The 20177-nt window shown below is 46.8% G+C and overlaps 1 protein-coding gene across 2 annotated transcripts in view; it reads right to left on the bottom strand.

The window, feature by feature from the left end:
- Window positions 1–20177, bottom strand: part of aldh8a1 (aldehyde dehydrogenase 8 family, member A1) — a 63531-nt gene that overhangs the window by 39795 nt on the left and 3559 nt on the right. For both annotated transcript variants that reach the window (XM_070884504.1, XM_070884505.1), the window contains exon 2: window positions 2955–3102. In XM_070884504.1, coding sequence (XP_070740605.1) covers window positions 2955–3102 — 148 coding nt within the window. The remainder of the gene's footprint in view (window positions 1–2954; window positions 3103–20177) is intronic.

Below are 20177 nucleotides of genomic sequence, written 5' to 3'. Positions count from 1 at the left end.
AACGTCTGTCCACATTGCAGCTTCCTCTTCTATGCATCCCATATTTGAATACGTACTACTGCTGATCCATCATCCTGATTGCTAACTTTTCTGTCTGATTAATCTGAGCCAGATCCTTTCTTATCTCAATGGACTTTGCCTTTTTTCCAGTCAAACGCTTTTATCTTTGGCTGTTCATTATGCTTTTGTATTGTTAAATTAAACCTACATTTGTTGTGATTACTATTTCCCAATTATTTTCCTGCTCTCACTAAAGTTATTTGACAGAACTAAATTAGGCAATGGTTCTTTTCTCAAAATCAGTCCTCATTTACAACCCGCTTTATTATGGATCCTACTCAGTCTATTTTATCGTCTGAGTGGAGTTTAGGTCCAACGCAGCCTCCTAAAGCACCAGGCAAGAAGCAAGCGCCCCTTTTCGGCTGCCCGCCATATTGGGAATGTTCAAACAAAAGGCGTCATTTACCCACGCCTGAAGCAGGCATTAGGATATTTGCAGATGCAAATAAGAGGCCTAATGTCTGCTTCAGGTCCCTGCTGGTTTGCCTGGAGGCAGCCACCAACTCTAAACATCGTGTTAGTGAAAAAAGTTAAGTATTTATCATAATCACTGCCATTCCCAGAGATCCCCGACCTCTGCCATCCAGGCCCAGGGCCCAATCTCTGATCTCCTCCCGGCTTCAAGGCCCCCCGACCCTCGATCCCTCTCTCCCGACCATCCAATCGTTCATCCAAGGCCCCGATCCTCCCGCCCTCCATCCCACCCCACCCCACCCACCCCTGTTCCCCGATGGTCCTGACCTCGACCCCCAATCCAGCCCTCCCGATCCCATGGTGTCGTCTCCGAGGCCCTGATCCCAACAACCCCAACTTCCAATCCCGATTTCCATGGCTCAACCGATTCCCCCCCAACCACCCCCTCTCCCCCCAACCCAAACAAAAATGAACAACGCATGGAATTGGAGGCATCCTATTGGCATGGGTAGGGAATTTAAGATACAGATACGGGTAGATGGATTATAATGCAGATCAGCCATGATCTAAGTGAAAGGAATAACAGGTTCGAGGGGTTGAATGGCCTGTTCCTTCATTTATATTTTCCCATAAACCCCACGATCCAACCACAACGTGAGTGCCATTGTGATAGTAATAACTTGTTGCACTTACCTGCGTGGCCCCCTACTGCAACCCCATCTTCATTATGGTGAGATCAGAGGCCCAAAATCCGAGGCTCCTTGGACCTCACCATTTGCGCATGGGGTGTTAACACTGTGCAGGGCAGTGCCCAAAAATGGGCTCTCTCCGATTTAACCCCCCTAGTCTTGCTCTATCTTTCTTATGTTCTTGGCCTGAATAATAAAAGGATTTGTACAATCAAACAAATGCTTAGGTTGCACAATAGTTGAGTGTTTTAGCTGAGTCTAGATGAGTTCAGGAATATTCCATTTTAAGAGGCAACTACACAGTGCTACCAAGCAGCCTCATCAGCAGATGTCATAGCAGTGCATTTGGAAAGAGGTGACATGATAGGTCCAAGTCAGCATGGATTTGTGAAAGGGAAATCATGCTTGACAAATCTTCTGGAATTTTTTGAGGATGTTTCCAGTAGAGTGGACAAGGGAGAACCAGTTGATGTGGTATATTTGGACTTTCAGAAGGCGTTTGACAAGGTCCCACACAAGAGATTGATGTGCAAAGTTAGAGCACATGGGATTGGGGGTAGTGTGCTGACATGGATTGAGAACTGGTTGTCAGACAGGAAGCAAAGAGTAGGAGTAAATGGGTACTTTTCAGAATGGCAGGCAGTGACTAGTGGGGTACCGCAAGGTTCTGTGCTGGGGCCCCAGCTGTTTACATTGTACATTAATGATTTAGATGAGGGGATTAAATGTAGTATCTCCAAATTTGCGGATGACACTAAGTTGGGTGGCAGTGTGAGCTGCGAGGAGGATGCTGTGAGGCTGCAGAGCGACTTGGATAGGTTATGTGAGTGGGCAAATGCATGGCAGATGAAGTATAATGTGGATAAATGTGAGGTTATCCACTTTGGTGGTAAAAACAGAGAGACAGACTATTATCTGAATGGTGACAGATTAGGAAAAGGGGAGGTGCAAAGAGACCTGGGTGTCGTGGTACATCAGTCATTGAAGGTTGGCATGCAGGTGCAGCAGGCGGTTAAGAAAGCAAATGGCATGTTGGCCTTCATAGCAAGGGGATTTGAGTACAGGGGCAGGGAGGTGTTGCTACAGTTGTACAGGGCATTGGTGAGGCCACACCTGGAGTATTGTGTACAGTTTTGGTCTCCTAACCTGAGGAAGGACATTCTTGCTATTGAGGGAGTGCAGCGAAGGTTCACCAGACTGATTCCCGGGATGGCGGGACTGACCTATCAAGAAAGACTGGATCAACTGGGCTTGTATTCACTGGAGTTCAGAAGAATGAGAGGGGACCTCATAGAAACATTTAAAATTCTGACGGGGTTAGACAGGTTAGATGCAGGAAGAATGTTCCCAATGTTGGGGAAGTCCAGAACCAGAGGTCACAGTCTAAGGATAAGGAGTAAGCCATTTAGGACCGAGATGCGGAGGAACTTCTTCACCCAGAGAGTGGTGAACCTGTGGAATTCTCTACCACAGAAAGTTGTTGAGGCCAATTCACTAAATATATTCAAAAAGGAGTTAGATGAGGTCCTTACTACTAGGGGGATCAAGGGGTATGGCGAGAAAGCAGGAATGGGGTACTGAAGTTGAATGTTCAGCCATGAACTCATTGAATGGCGGTGCAGGCTAGAAGGGCCGAATGGCCTACTCCTGCACCTATTTTCTATGTTTCTATGTTTCTATGTTTCCACCAATTCACCGAACTCTGCTTGTACAGATGCTACCAGATAACGTCCTAACCTCATTGCTCTCACTCTTAACACGCTCACAGAAGCAATCGGGCACTTCCATCACCTTGATCCTTAGATTCCGCTTGAGCAAATTCCTCCAGGTGAGCCTCTATCAGATCTGCCAGTTTATGAAGTATCTGGGATCGCTGCGAAGGACTCTTCGCTGACCATGCAGGGAAAGCATCTTTAGCGGCATTTACAGCAGCATCCACCTTTAAAAAAACAAAGTTTAAAACAACAAACCAAGTCACAAGAATTCAAACATGCTACACTTCTTCAGTGTGCATTTTCTAAAGCTAATTTAACAATCTTCAATTAGCCAATTGCTTATGTTTACTTGACTGGACCTGGATCAATGAGACCCCGTTTTTCTAAACAGTCAGTTGCATATGATGAGCCGGATAACAAACAGTACACTCTTTGAGAGTTTCGAATCTCAGTATGTGTCCACATTTAACTAAGACCTGTGGACCTCTTAAAAGCTCAGCTCCTTAACCTAGATTTTGTGATTGGGTTCGCACTTACACCTGTGAATCAGGCAAACCCAATCAGAAATTGGACTTGGGATCTCTGCCCATGTATGCCCCCATCCAATTCTCTGATGATGCCAAGAGGCATCTGCCAGTTTGCGGGTGGATGTATGTAAATGAATGGCGTCATTTGCACAATTTTTCATCACTTCTGTCGATTTAACATTGTTTCGTTCGTCCACCATGCAAGTTTACATTTTCTTGGTGCTTAGCTCCATAGCAATATCAATTTAAAGAGAGCAGTAATGTTATCGGGCCATTGCTGAAATTTATCTCTTGATTGAAAAAAATATTTGTCCTGTTTCCATTGTATTGGTTGTATACATTTAAGCGTGTATTGCTTGTATACAGTAGACACCTCAAATTACTGGAGAAATACCACCAACGATGTCTTCGCAAGATCCTGCAAATCCCCTGGGAGGACAGACGCACCAACGTTAGCGTTCTCGACCAGGCCAACATCTCCAGCATCGAAGCACTGACCACACTTGATCAGCTCCGCTGGGCAGGCCACACAGTTCGCATGCCAGACATTAGACTCCCAAAGCAAACGCTCTACTCGAAACTCCTACACGACAAGCGAGTCCCAGGTGGGCAGAGGAAACGTTTCAAAAACAACCTCAAAGCCTCCTTGATAAAATGCAACATCCCCAATGACACCTGGGAATCCTTGGCCAAAGACCGCCCTAAGTGGAGGAAGAGCATCCGGGGGGGCGCTGAGCACCTCGAGTCTCGTCGCTGAGAGCATGCAGAAAACAAGCGCAGACAGTGGAAGGAGCCCGCGGCAAACCAGTCCCACCCACCCTTTCCCTCAACGACTGTCTGTCCCACCTGTGACAGAGACTGTAATTCCTATATTGGACTGTTCAGTCACCTAAGAACTCACTTTTAGAGTGGAAGCAAGTCTTCCTCGATTTCGAGGGACTGCCTATGCTGATGATGATTGCCTTTGTGCCAATTGCTGTGGTGCTGTCCTTTTCTATTCCTTAGTACCATGATCGGGTTTCTACCGGCGTTCTACCATATCTATTTTTTGGAGGAAGAAGAGGATGTGCCAGGCCGGTCAGGCTGCACCACAAGCACTCTGAACCTAACCGTTAATTTTCAGACGGAGGCCCACATACTTCCACCAGTCCAAAGGGTGGTGCCCGTGGAGGCTTTGAAGCTGTGACAGAGTTATACCATATGCTGAAAGCAGACCTACAGCCAAACTCCACATACAGGAAAGGCATTGCCAGTGGTTGTAAAAGTCACAATCGCAATTGGTTTTATGCATCAGAATTGTTTCAAGCTGCCACTGAAATCATTGCAAATGTAAGTCAAATATGTATGGATGTGTGATGTAAGTCATAGATGCCTTGCTTGCTCGAGCACCCAGTTCACCTCCTTCCCCATGGACAACCAACAGTAGCCCAAGAATGCTGTGCAATTCACAGAGTGAAAGGCTTCCCTAAGTGCAAGTTGTTGGCATGGGATTGTCAGTGGCAGTGTCAGCCATGGCTCAGTGGGTAGCACTCTCACCTCTCAGTCCAAAGGTTGGGCTTCAAATCCCACTCCAGAAACAATCACAAAAATCTAGGCTGACACTCCAGTGCAGTACTGAGGGAACGCTGCACTGTCGGAGGTGCTGTCTTTCAGATGAAATGATAAACCGAGGCCCGGTCTGTTCTCTCAGGTAGACGTAAAATATTCCATGGCACTACTTTGAAGAAGAGCAGGGAAGTTTTCCCCGGTGTCCTGGCCAATATTTATTCTTCAATTAACATCACTAAAAAAAGATTATCTGGTCATTATCGCATTGCTGTTTGTAGGAGCTTGCTGTGCCCAAATTAGCTGCTGCGCTTCCTACATTACATCAGTGACTACACTTCAAAAAAAAGTACCTCATTAACTGTAAAGCTCTTTGCAACGTCCTGTGGTCATGAAAGGCACTATATCAATGCAAGTCTTTCTTTTCTTCATTTATTTATGTCAGTACATAAGGGATTAAAAAGCAGCTTCACCCACAGAACAAAACATGCCCTAGTTTATTTTAATACATTTGTTGTTGAGTTGCTTTCTCTCATCTTAGTGTTCAAGGAACGGGCATGCCATTCAATTCAAATATAACAGTTTGAGGGATCTGTTCAAGTATATATTTGATTGAGAGCTCTTTTTTACGTGTTCTGAGGAAGGCTTTATACCCGAAACATCAACTACCTCCTATTTTCTCGATGGACGCTGTCTGGGCTGCTGAGGGTCTTGAGTATTTTGTGGGTTTGTTTTGGATTTCCAGCACTATTTTATTTATGGGTCATTTAAATTTGTTTGGCCCTGGCTGTTTCTTGGACAACATTTCTCAGCCTGGCTGGGTCAATATGGACAGTATTTCTGAATCCTTCAGAAAGGTTAAATATTTCCCATGGATAGTGAGGAAAGGAAAAAAAACTGCCATGTAAGAAAACATAATTTCCCACACCGTTCTTGAAGCTTGTTATTTACAACTTTCTTGATGAAAAACTTAAGTTTAATAACAAAATCTCTGCTGTGTCATTGCCATTGCTCACTTATTCCTAACTGTTTAATCATTTGTTTTGTCAGTAAAAGCCTAAGTCACAGACTGTAGTGTTAGTCTGCCATCTTCTGGAGTGAAGGAATTGCGTGAGAGTACATGATAAACCAGTAAGCCAAAATAAAGTGGTGCTTTCTGTTCTATCCCTGGGTACACATGGCAAATTTACCTAGATATATCTGACAAGTGAAAATGCTGTCTGGGACACAGAGAGCAAAGACTGATCTAGGGGAGTGGGTGATGATGCTGAACCCTAAAAATATCTAGAGTAAAAAAAGGACAGGCGGATTGGGGGTGGGCGGGAGGTAAAAAAAAGTTAATCTCAAACCCGATCGTCCCCCCCCATCCCCCAATCTCTGGCAACTCCCCGCGATCAGCCGCTCCCCACCACCGCAACCTCCGACTCCCCCAGCCCTGATCTCCGACTCCCCCCACAATTTTCTTCTCCCCCACCTCCGATCTCCAACTCCCCTTTGATCTCCTACTCCCCCACCCGCAATCTCCAACTCCCCCCCAACCTCTAACTCCCCCCCACCTCCGATCTCCTATTCCTCCACCTGCCATCTCCAACTCCCCCCCTCGCCCCGATCTCTTCCTCCCCTATCCACCTATCTCCAACTCCCGCTACCTCCCCCGATCTCCGACTTCCCCCAACTACATCCCCGCCTTCCCCCCCCCCCCCCCACCCCCCCTCCCTCCACCTCTGGCAATCTCCTACTTACCTGGCATCCAATCCTGGCTGCTTTCTCACCTGACAGGCAGACAGCCTGTCAATCAGGCAGGCTGTCAGGCAGGAAACCTGCTGAAAAATTTAAAAGGCGTCCTGCTGTTAATTTCAGTAGGACGTCCAAGAAACCCTTACTTCCGGGTTTCCCGTCTGAAATACCACAGAAATAGTGCCAGTTTGAATTGAGGGGTTGGAGTTGAAAAAGAGTACCAGTTTGAAATGGGGGAGGTGAAGAGGGTCAGCTTGAATGAGGGGGAAGAAAAGAACTAGCTCGAATTGAGTTCTATAGTTAGAACATGGATTGCTTTTCCACAGGGAATTGCTGTGGCAGAGACCATTGCAATTTTTAAGGGAAGAGTCGATAAGCATATGAAACAGAAGATGCAGGTTTATGAGATCAGGGCAGTGGGTTAGTTCTGAATTGCTCTAGCAAAGCGCTGGCACAGACATGATGGGACAATTAACCTCCCTCTGCACTGCAAACTTACATGGCTCCATAGATGAGAAGGGCAGAAGTGAACTATGGTGAATTGAGGGAAGACAGTGTTAGCTTGAAGGGTGGGTGCGGAAGAAGAGTACCAGGTTGAATTGTGAGGGAAATGAAAGAATGCCAGTATGAACAGGGATTGTTGAAGGAGGAAAGAGTGTCTCTGGGAAAAGCTATAAAGTTGAATGGGGTACAGCATCTCTGTGAACTGCGGTAGAGAGATGGATGTGGAACACTAACTATTTAGGTAACTTTTGGGGAAGCCCTGGTCTGTTGAAAATCTAAATGTCACATTGTTTTTCCATTATAAATCTATCAATAGCGAAGTATAAGTGCATTAAAATTAACCAGAGAGCACCATAATTAGTGTAAAAATAGATTTGTCCCCCAACCCCATAGATATAAACTACCAATTTTGTACCTTCGCAACTCCTCAGATGATGAAGCTATCCATGCCCGCATGCAGCATGACCTGGGTGCCATTCAGGCTCGGGCTGATAAGTGGCAAGTAACATTCGCGCCACACAAGACCAGGCAATGACCATCTCCAACAAGCGAGAGTCTAACTATCTCCCCTTGATATTCACCACAAGGACTGCAGCGGTTCAAGAAACATAGAAAATAGTTGCAGGAGTAGGCCATTCGACCCTTGGAGCCTGCACCACCATTCAATATGATCATGGCTGATCATGCAACTTCAGTACCCCATTCCTGCTTTCTCTCCATACCCCTTTATCCCTTTAGCCGTAAGGGCCACATCTAACTCCCTTCTGAATATATCTAACGAACTGGACTCAACAACTTTTTGTGGTAGAGAATTCCACAGGTTCATCACTCTCTGGGTGAAGAAGTTTCTCCTCATCTCGGTCCTAAATGGCTTACCCCTTATCCTTAGACTGTAACTCCTGGTTCTGGACTTCCCCAACATCGGGAACATTCTTCCTGCAGCTAACCTGTCCAATCCCATCAGAATTTTATATGTTTCTATGAGATCCCCTCTTATTCTTCTAAATTCCAGTGAATATAAGCCTAGTCGATTCAGTCTTTCTTCATATGTCAGTCCTGCCATCCCGGGAATCAGTCTGGTGAACCTTCACTGCACTCCCTCAATAGCAAGAATGTCCTTCCTCAGATTAGGAGACCAAAACTGTACACAATACTCAAGGTGTGGCCTCACCAAGGCCCTGTACAACTGCAGTAACACCTCCTTGCTCCTTTACTCAAATCCTCTCGCTATGAAGGCCAACGTGCTATTTGCCTTCTTTACCGCCTGCTGTACCTGCATGCGGCTCACCACCACCTTTTCAAGGGCAATTAGGGATGGGCAATAATTGCTGGCCTTGCCAATGACACCCATATCCCAGGAACAATTTTTTTTTAATCAGTATTTCCCCCTTCAGGTTTCATTTTTTTTTCTCCAATACATTTGAAGCAATGTTGTGTATACCAAAGATTAAAGCCCCGATTTTAACCCTTCGTGGTCCTTGAGAATGGGACACATGGGGGTTAAAATAGGGGCCGAGTATTTTGGGAGGTGAGTGAGACCCTTGCCACACGCAGAAGATGGCCTCGTAAATATTCAAAAGATGGGGTCCGATTATGTCATTCAGACCCTGACGTGACTTGAATTCGAGGCCACGAGATTTACAAGGATGTTGCCTGGACTGCAGAATTTTAGCTATGAAGAAAGATTGGATAGGCTGGGGTTGTTTTCTTTGGAGCAGAGGAGGTTGAGGGGAGACCTGATTGAAGTGTATAAAATTATGAAGAGCCTGGATAGGGTGGATAGGAAGGACATATTTCCCTTAGCAGAGGGGTCAATAACCAGGGGGCATAGATTTAAAGTAAATGGTAGGAGGTTTAGAGGGTATTTGAGGGGAATTTCTTTCACCCAGAGGGTGGTGGGAGTCTGGAACTCACTGCCTGAAAGGGTGGTAGAGGCAGAAACCCTCACCACATTTAAAAAGTACTTCGATATGCATTTGAAGTGCTATAACCTGCAGGGCTACGGACCAAGAGCTGGAAAGTGGAATTAGGCTGGATAGCTCCTTGCCGGACGGTGTGGACATGTTTTGGGCCGAAATGGCCTCCTTCCTTGCTGTAAACTTCGATGATTCTATGACTCTCGCTGAGTGCTGAACGCGCCCAGGAAAGCCAGAGATGGAAAAGGTCAGTTTTAAAATAATTTTTTACGTCGGCCAGGAGGGGCACCGTCCCCAACTGTGTTCCGACCCCTCTACCCAGATGACATACCTTAGTGCCAGGGACCGTATGTTTTAGTCCCTGGTTGCGGTGTCTAACTGCCCAGAATACCCATTCTGCCCGCCCGCCTCCACATCATTGACGCTGGGTTTGAACGGGAGTCAGGATTCCGAAATTTAAATGAGGCCCGGGAGTTAAAGTGGCCGAGGCATCTCGCCGACACGACTGTGTGAACCTGTCGCCCGCTTCAGCCCCAGCACATCTCATGTACGCCCCAGGTACAATCAGGGCTTAAGTTACAAAGCCTATGTGTAACTACTTGTCTTCACATGTCACAGGTTAATGATCAGAGCTATTTTTGAGACATCACTTTCTGGATGCTGTGTCAGCTCTTCTGAACTGGCTGGTCAGCTCTTACTTATTTTCTAGGGTGGCATGTGTGCACTTGATGCACTGTCACTTTGCAATAGGAACAATCACTGAGCTGAAATAAATTCAATGTTACATTTTACAAATATTAAAAATTAGCTCTTAATAGTTACCAATGTAACACATGTCTATCTGGTTATATAAACATGGCATAGAAACAAAAGAGCTAGTGTCTGTTATGGAGATTATTTAGATTTGAACAGGTATTTTTGTATTACTGAAGGCACATGCAAATCCAAATTGCTTGAAACAGGAACTGTCTGGAATTCTAGACAAGTTGGTAAAAGGTGAATAAGGAGTCAAGTTGACTACAAATTGAAACATTTCAGTGATTTCAGACTGAGGTTCACATCTCAATTCTTCCTAAATTTTTTATTATTTTTGCAAATGCCTGTCCAAAACAATACACAATGAAGGCAGCCAGCCTGTGGCAGCAGCGCTCATTTCACTGGGTTTGTCTGTTGTTTAAATGGTTACTTTTACTTTAAAAGATCTCTTACTCAGAACGATCACTGTTACTGTCATGTATTCAACTGTCATTGTAATCCATGTATAAACTGACCTAAGTTATACACCGTGAGAACACTGACCACTAGGTGGTGAACTTGTGGGAGACACTCCTAACCTGGACTTTCAGGGATAAAAGGGGAAGCTCCACCCACCTTCATCACTTCAGTGCTGGCTAATAAAGGTAACTGGTCACAGAGTGACCTTCTCTCTAGTATGGGCCTTGTGTGCATTTATATTGTATAGTAAGGACATATTATTGGCAACGAGAAACTGGGATTTAAACCACCCGAGCATGGCCACTAGCAGCACAGACGAGAGGTACTGTGTTGGTGATGATTGGGACAATTTTATTGAAAGACTACAGCAAAGCTTTGTCACTAAGGAATGGCTGGGACAGGATTCGGCCGACAAACGCAGGGCTCATCTCCTGACGGTTTGTGGATCCAGGACGTACTCCCTGATGAAGGACCTTCTAGCGCCAGAGAAGCCGGCGGACAAGACATTCGAAGAGCTCAGTAAGTTGATCGAGGAACATCTTAAACCGACGAGCAGCATGCACATAGCGAGACACCGGTTTTACATGCACCGGCGGCGAGAAGGGCAAAGCATTCCAGACTTTGTGGCAGACCTCCGGCGACTGGCGAGCCTATGTAAGTTCCCAGATACATGCAGAGCGGAGATGCTGCGAGACTTTTTTATTGAGGGCATCGGGCACGCTGGGGTTTTCAGGAAACTGATTGAGACCAAAGACTTGATCTTCGAAGCGGCGGCTTTGATGGCCCAGACATTTATCTCAGGGGAGGAAGAGACCAGAATGATGTATGACAAAATTCTTGGCTGAAATGCAGCAAACGACCAGGGAGTCAACATTGTTAACGCAATACACAGTTCTCTAGGCAGACAGCGGCAATCGGACATGCCCCAGCATGTAGTCGAACCCAAAAGGGGAATTCAACAGAGACAATGGCTAGCTGAACGGCGATTCATGCCATCGCAAGGGACAATGCGGCCAGTAATGGGGCCATCAACACCTGTTAATGGTGCGCTTAAGGACAGTTACAGAGACAGTCAGAAACGATCGACTGGTAATGGACGTTTTGTTTCCAACAATGGCTCATGTTGGAGGTGTGGAGGCAAACACACAGCTAGAGCTTGCAGGTATCAGCAATATACCTGCAGAAACTGCAATGTCAGCGGTCGCTTGGCGCGTATGTGCAGGAAGCCTGCAGCCAGGTTGATGTACGAGGAGGACGGGCCCGAAGTAAGCCCTACGAGGCCAAATGGACACTGGGGGAAATCGCTGGAAGTTGAAGTTCAGCGAGTTCATGTGGAGCACATATACAGTTCATACACCAGGACGCCACTGATAATATGAAAGTGCTCTTCAATGGCACCCCAGTATCAATGGAGCTAGACACGGGGGCCAGCCAGTCCCTGATGAGTATCAAACAGTTCGACAAGTTGTGGGCGTCCAAGGCCAGGAGGCCAAAATTATTGCTGATTGACGCACAGCTACGGACATATACAAAGGAGATCATTCCGGTGCTAGGCAGCGCCACGGTAGTCGTGACCCACAAAGATTCGGAGAACAGGTTGCCACTCTGGATTGTCCCGGGGGACGGTCCAGCACTGCTGGGGAGGAGTTGGCTTGCTGTCATGAACTGGAAATGGGGCGATGTCAATGCAATTTCTTCTGTGGAGCGAGTATCATGCTCACAGGTCCTGGACAAATTTGACTCACTATTCCAACCTGGCATTGGCACTTTCATGGAGACCAAGGTAGTGATTCACATAAACCCGGACGTCAGGCCAGTACACCACAAGGCCAGAGCGGTGCCTTACGTGATGCGGGAAAAGATAGAATGCGAATTGGACCGCCTGCTGAGGGAAGGCATCATCTCGCCAGTTGAATTCAGTGACTGGGCGAGCCCGATTGTGCCGGTGCTCAAGGCCGATGGGTCGGTCAGGATATGTGGTGATTATAAGGCCACCATCAATCGGGTGTCACTCCAAGACCAGTACCCGCTACCGAGAGCGGAGGACCTCTTTGCGACGCTATCTGATGGCAAACTTTTTTCAAAATTGGACCTGACCTCAGCTTACATGACCCAGGAGCTGGCGAATGAGTCGAAGAAGCTGACCACCATCACGACACACAAGGGGTTGTTTGAGTACAACAGATGTCCGTTCGGGATTCGCTCGGCCGCCGCGATCTTTCAACGAAACATGGAAAGTTTCAAGTCGATTCCAAGGACGGTGGTTTTTCAAGACGACATCCTCATCACGGGTTGCGATACTGAAGAACACCTCCACAATTTGGAGGAGGTGCTGTCACTGAAAAAGGCGAAGTATGTCTTCCTAGCTCCAGAGGTAGAATTCCTGGGGATGAGGGTAACAGCAGACGGGATCCGATCTACTGCGTCCAAAACGGAAGCGCTCCAGAGAGCACCCAGCGCCCATAACATGACGGAACTGCATTCGTTCCTGGGGTTCCTGAACTATTTTGGTAACTTTCTTCCCAAATTAAGCACGCTGTTAGAGCCGCTACATGTGCTCCTACGCAAAGGTCGCGAATGGATCTGGGGGGACAGCCAGGAAAGGGCTTTTGATAGAGCACGCAATTTGTTATGCTCCAACAATCTGTTAACGTTATATGACCCATGTAAGAAACTTGTGTTAACGTGCGATGCGTCGTCCTATGGGATCGGGTGTGTGTTGCAGCATGTCAATGCCAATGGTCAGTTACAGCCGGTAGCTTATGCCTCCAGAAGTCTGTCCCAGGCAGAAAGGAGCTACGGGATGGTAGAAAAGGAAGCGCTTGCATGTGTATATGATGTAAAAAAAATGCACCAGTACCTGTTTGGCAGGAAATTTGAGCTGGAGACAGATCACAAACTCCTAATGTCCCTTTTAGCCGACAACAAGGCCATAAATGCAAATGCGTCGGCCCGCATACAGAGGTGGGCACTCACGTTAGCCGCCTATGACTATACAATTCAGCACAGACCGGGCACTGAAAACTGCGCCGATGCACTCAGCAGGCTCCCACTAGCCACCATCGAGGCGGCAACTGAGCATGCTTCTGAGATGGTCATGGTTGTTGAAGCTTTCGAAAGCGAAGGCTCACCTGTGACAGCGCGTCAGATCAAAGTCTGGACAAATAAAGACCTGCTACTGTCTTTAGTCAAGAAATGTGTCCTGAATGGGGACTGGGCAGCCACGTATGGGGCATGCCCTGAGGAATTTAAACCATTTCACAGGCGCAAGAATGAACTCTCGATTCAGGACGATTGCCTACTATGGGGAAACCGAGTTGTCATGCCCCAGATGGGCAGAGAGGCATTCATCCGAGAATTCCACAATGAGCACCCGGGCATTGTCATGATGAAGGCAATTGCCAGGTCACACGTTTGGTGGCCAGGGATAGATGCAGACCTGGAACTTTGTGTTCGCAGGTGCAACACGTGTGCCCAGTTGGGCAATACGCCCAGGGAAGCCCCCCTTAGCCCCTGGTCCTGGCCCGCCAAGCCATGGTCACGCATCCATGTGGATTACGCAGGTCCTTCCATGGGAAAAATGTTTTTGGTTGTAGTAGACGCCTACTCCAAATGGATCGAATGTGACATTCTCAATTCAAGTACATCCTCTGCCATGGTAGAAAGTCTACGGGCAATGTTCGCCGCCCATGGTCTACCAGATGTCTTGGTCAGCGACAATGGCCCGTGCTTTACAAGCATTGAATTCCAGGACTTCATGGCAGGCAATGGAATCAACCATGTCAGAACGGCACCGTTCAAGCCGGCCTCAAACGGCCAGGCGGAACGAGCAGTGCAGATAATCAAACAGGGGATGCTCAGAATCCAAGGGGGTTCCCTACAATGCCGCTTATCACGCATCCTGTTGGCCAATAGATCCCGACCACACTCGCTCACAGGGGTTCCACCCGCAGAGCTGCTAATGAAAAGGAAGCTCAAAACCAGGTTATCCCTTATACACCCCACTATGAAAGAAATTGTTAAGAGCAGGCGCTGGTCACAACGTGACTACCATGACACGAATGCGAGGGCGCGATGTATTGATGTCAATGACTCTGTCTTTGTCCTCAACTACGCTGCAGGGCCCAAATGGCTCGCAGGCACTGTGGTTGCCAAAGAAGGGAATTGGATTCTGGTAGTTAAACTTACCAATCGACAAAACTGCCGCAAACACGTGGATCAAACAAAAAGGAGGTTCAGCAACCCCATAGAAGAAGCAGAGGAAGAACACGACGTAGAGTTCACTCCACCACAGGTGACCGAACATCGGAACCAAGTGGAGAGAGCCCAGTCACTGTGGGCAGTCCGGACAGGCCTGAGGCACCGCAAATAGCAGACACTCAGGCCAGCGCCCAACAACCGGAGCCCCAACTCAGGCGCTCTACAAGGGAGCGTAAACCACCAGAGAGACTTAACCTATGATCCCAATAGACTTTGGGGGGAAGGTGATGTCATGTATTCAATTGTCATTGTCATCCGTGTATAAACTGACCTAAGTTGTACACCTTGAGAACACTGACCACTAGGTGGTGAACTTGTAGGAGACACTCCTAACCCGGATTTTCAGGTATAAAAAGGGAAGTTGCACCCATCTTCTCCACTTCAGTGCTGGCTAATAAAAGTTACTGGTCACAGAGTGACCTTCTCTCTAGTATGGGCCTTATGTGCATTTGTACTGTATAGTAAGGACATATTAGTTACTGAAATCAACAAAGGAGAAGCCCTTTGTACCGTGACAATACTTTGTAATTAATCATTACCTCAGGGTGCATAGTTAAATATATATGGTCAGCTCAGAGTATAAAAGGTTGTTGATAATGCAGCAAAAAGATCTTGCGATATTTAGATTGCATAACACTTTTGACTGATTTAGTGATTTATTTTTTATGACACAACAGTTTGAGAGAACAAGGGGCCGAAATTGCCCCTTCCGATAAGGCCACTGGCCACCTGAACGCGGCGTTCACGGGGTGGCATGGAATGGCTGCCGAGTCTCCCTAGAGGGGCCGCCATTTTAAACACTGTCCTTCCTCAGGGTCAGAGCGGTGTAGGGGACCGCTCCGCCCGTCTTCCCGCCGCGCCGTGCACGCGCCAACCCCTTACTGACCGGTGGCGACTTCTTCCTGAAATTGTCCCACGGGAGTGGTGCCGCCGCCGGTCGGTGCCCCCGACTGCTTTTTTTGTCGGTGCACTTCTTGTTGGTCGGCGGCATGGCCGCCCTTAAAGGGGAAGTGGCGCTGCCAGCGATGCCATTTTATTTTTTATTGTTGGCTGACTGCCAGGTCGGCCCGCAAATTACGCGCCCCGGGTTCGGCCGGGCCGCCAACAGGCAGCCTTGTACCCCCTCTTGGATGCCAGGCCGCTGGTCCATCCAAAACCCTCCCTGGTGGCCCAGTGAACCGATGTGAAAATTATGCAGAGCTCGCAGCGGCCCTCCCCTTTAACTGAAGGGGAGGGACATTGTTACATACCAGCGCTACGCGACGCACTAATGACTGGTCGGGACCTGCTCCAAGGGCACTTCCGCCCCTCAGCCACCACAACTTCCACCCCGAGCCAAAAAAAATCTTCAAAGTGCCGAATATCGATGGCATGGATTGCGGCGGAGCAAAACTTTAAAAAAACGGAGGGTGCGTCCCGTTTCGGGCGGGGGCCAATTTTAGTCCCCTATTTTCAGACAGGATTACTGAGTATATAATGAAAACCTGTTGCTTTATTTTACTTTTCACTCAATCATGTTGAAGAGTATATTATGTTTACAAAATACATTTGAAGTTACCGCTAACTCAGAATTCAAATTTAGTTTCAGACTTTATTTTAATAAGTTAGCAAGGGGTGGGAAACGAGAGTGTTATACCAGTCATTTGTTATAACGTGGTTCAGAATCCATAATATGGGTAGTTGGTAGGGAATTACAAGGCAATTAATTTAATTGAGAGGTTCCGATGACATCCAATAGCCACTAACACTGAAAAGGTATGTTCATCAGCTGAACCCCCAAGATTCCAACCACGCACTACTCTGGGATCATCTGGAGAACAAAGATAACCCCCGGATTCTTTTCTCCACTACCAACGGTCTACCTAAACTCCTCCCCACCGTCCCATCCATCCTCACCTCCAACAAGTAGTGCGAGGAGCTTATGAACTTTTTATCACTAGGATTGAGACCATCTCTGAGCTCAACTGTCCATGAAATGCACCTCCTGCTCCCTTGAACCCATTCCCACTAAACCACTGAACACCGATTCACTAGGCTGATTCCGGAGATGAGGGGGTTACCTTATGATGATAGGTTGAGTAGACTGGGTCTTTACTCGTTGGAGTTCAGAAGGATGAGGGGTGATCTTACAGAAACATTTAAAATAATGAAAGGGATAGACAAGATAGAGGCAGAGAGGTTGTTTCCACTGGTTGGGGAGACTAGAACTAGGGGGCACAGCCTCAAATACGGGGGAGCCAATTTAAAACCGAGTTGAGAAGGAATTTCTTCTCCCAGAGGGTTGTGAATCTGTGGAATTCTCTGCCCAGGAAAGTAGTTGAGGCTAGCTCATTGAATGTATTCAAATCACAGATAGATAGATTTTTAACCAATAAGGGAATTAAGGGTTACGGGGAGCGGGCGGGTAAGTGGAGCTGAGTCCACGGCCAGATCAGCCATGATCTTGTTGAGTGGCGGAGCAGGCTCGAGGAGCTAGATGGCCTACTCCTGTTCCTAATTCTTATGTTCTTATGTTCTTATGTTTCCTTCCTGGCTCCTATGCTCGCTGACATTGTAAATAGTTCCCCCTCCTCAGGTACTGCCCATCTCCATTTCAAAACCATCGTCATCAATCGTCTACTCAAAAAACTCAACCTCAACTCTCTGACCTTGCAAACCAATGATGCATATTCAACTTCCCTTTCCGCTCCAAAGTCCTTGAATATACTGTTGCCTCCCAAATCTGCACCTATCTTTCCCACAGCTCCATGTTTGTAACTCTCCATTTAGGTTTCCACCCCTGCCATAGCACTGAAATGACCCTAATCAAAGTCACAAATATGCATTTTTCCTCTTTATTCTCTCTGCAGGCGTTGACACATTCCACCACACAATGCTTCTCCTTCACTGACCAGCTCAGAGAGATTGCCCTCACTTCGTTCCACTTTTACCTCTCGAATTTTAGCCAGAGCGACTTTTCCCGCTCCTTGACCATTACCAGTCAAGTGACTCAAGAATCTATCCCCGACCCTACATGTTGCCTCTTTGCAAAATCATTTGAAGATGTGAGATTAGCTTCCATATGTATGCTGATAACACCCAATTCTAACTCTCCACCCTGTCACAACCCTTCCACTGTCTATGTGCTGTCACATTGCTTGTCCGACCCAGTCTTGGATAAGCCACAAATTTCTTCAATTAAGCCATCAGCTTTGGCCCCCACAACATATTCTGTATCCTTGCCATTGATTCTATTTCCATCCCCAGACACTGTTTTACAACCTATGTCCTATTCAACCCCGAGCTTCCAACACTATATCCTCTCCACCTCATTAAGACCTATTTCCACCTCCGTAGCAGCAACAACAACAACAACTTGTACTTATCTAGTGCCTTTAATGTAGTAAAACATCCCAAAGCACTTTGCAGGAGTGTTATCAAACAAAATTTGACACCGAGCCACATAAAGAATTTAGGGCAGATGAGAGGTAGGTTTGAAGCAGCGTCTTAAAGGTGGAAAGAGAGATAGAGAGGCAGAGAGGTTTAGGGAGGAAATTACAGAGCTTAGGGCCTTGGCAGCTGAAGACACGTCGCCAATGGTGGAGTGATTGAAATCGGGGATGCTCAAGATGCCAGAATTGAAGAAGCACAGATATCTGAGGGTTCTAGGATGGGAGGAGATTACAGACATAGGGAGGGGCGAGACCATGGAGGGATTTGAAAACAATGATGTGAATTTTAAAATCGAGGCGTTGCTTAATCGGGAGCTGATGTAGGTCAGCGAGTACAGGGGCGATGGGTCTTGGTGCGAATTAGGACAGGGACAGCAGAGATTTAGATGACCTCAAGTTTACGGAGGGTAGAACATGGGAGGCCGACTAGGAGTGCTTTGGAATGGTCAAGTCTAGAGGTAACGGAGGCATGGATTTGGGTTATTGCAGCAGGTGAGCTGAGGCAGGGGTGGAGTCGGGCGATGCTACAGAGGTGGAAATAGGCGGACTTAGTAATGGCTGCGGATATGCAGTTGAAAGCTCATCTCGAGGTCAAATATGATACCAAATTTGCGAAAAGTCTGGTTCAGCCTCAGACAGTTGGCAGGGAGAGGGCCCGTATCTGCCTCTACCTCACCTATCTGCTCTTGAAGCCCTCATCCATGCTTTTGCCATCTCCACATTCAACTATTCCAATGCTCTACTGGTTGACTTCCATCCTCCCTACTCCGCAAACTACAGCTCATCCAAAGCAGTGCTGCCCACTACCTAACCCACAGCAAGTCCTGGTCTCCCGCATTCTTATTCTTGCTAACCTGCATTGACTCTCAGTCCAATACCTCTAATTTCAAATTCACATCCTCATGGTTACATCCCCTCATCCCCTCCCAATCTCTGCAACCACCTCCAGCCTTACAAGCCCCACACCGCCACCTGTCCTTGCATAACCTGTTCCTTCAAATCTGGTCTCTTGTGCATCCCTACTCCTTCTACTCCATCACTGGGGGCCTTGCCTTCAGCCCTTTAGGCCCAACACCATGCTAAACTATAAACCCCTCCACCTCCACCTTCTCCTTTAAGAGCCTCCTTAAAACCCAACTCTTTGACCAAATCTTTGGTTACCCCTTCTATCTTTTTCTTTGACTCAATATCCAGTTTTGTCTGATTATGTCTATATAAAGCATTTTGAAATATTTTTCTATGTTAAAGGTGTTATATAAATGCAATTTGTGATTGTTGTAAAGAAAAGGCAAGACTTGCATTTATATAGCGCCTTTCATGACCTCCGACCAATTAAGTATTTTTGAAGTATAGTCACTGGAGTAATGTAGGGAACGTGGCAGCCAATTTACATACAGCAAGCTCCCACAAACAGCAATGTGATAATGACCAAATAATCTGTATTTTTGTTATGTTGGTTGAGGGATAAATATTGGAAAGAAACCACGGATAACTCCCCTGATCTTTTTCGAAATAGTGCCAACTGAGGGAACAGACGGGGCCTCGGTTTAATGTCTCATCTAAAAGACAGCACCTCTGACAGTACAGCACTGCAGTTTTAGCCTAGATTTATTTTGCTCAAGTCTCTGGAGTGGGGCTTGAACTCACAACCTCCCGACTCAAAGACAACAGTGTTACCAACTGAGCCACAGCTGACATTAATTGTAAATGTTACTGAAGTTATGCTACAGGTACCTGATGACACTATCACCTGCTTTTAGACTGTGTGAAGGACATCAGAGTTATATTGCCAGTTTATACTACTCTACAGTCAATAAAAGGCAAGGCTCTTCACATGTGCACATAACTGCATTCACCTCTGACTGCTTGTTACTATCTAATCTTAGAAGACAGCGATGTGACAGTCAGCTCTTTTCTGACATTGAAAATTTAAATGTGGATCAATAGACCCCTGGGAACTTTTTAATGCTTCAATTTTAAAGTTTAAGTTGGTTGTCATCAATTGCTATTGTATCGGTGCAAAGCTCAAGCAGTTCAAATCTATCTTCATCTGGTGCTCCCATATTCAATGCCAAATGCTGATCCAATAGTGGTTTGGTTGCTGCTACATTATGATCTCTCATGGCTGTAAAGCAGAAATCACTGCAAAGATTGCAAGATGTGT

The sequence above is a fragment of the Pristiophorus japonicus genome, chromosome 7 (genome assembly GCF_044704955.1).
Source record: "Pristiophorus japonicus isolate sPriJap1 chromosome 7, sPriJap1.hap1, whole genome shotgun sequence".
In the NCBI taxonomy this organism is placed as follows: Eukaryota; Metazoa; Chordata; class Chondrichthyes; family Pristiophoridae; genus Pristiophorus; species Pristiophorus japonicus.
The sequence above is the reverse complement of the archived record's forward strand: the minus strand, read 5'-3'. Positions and strand labels throughout refer to the sequence as shown.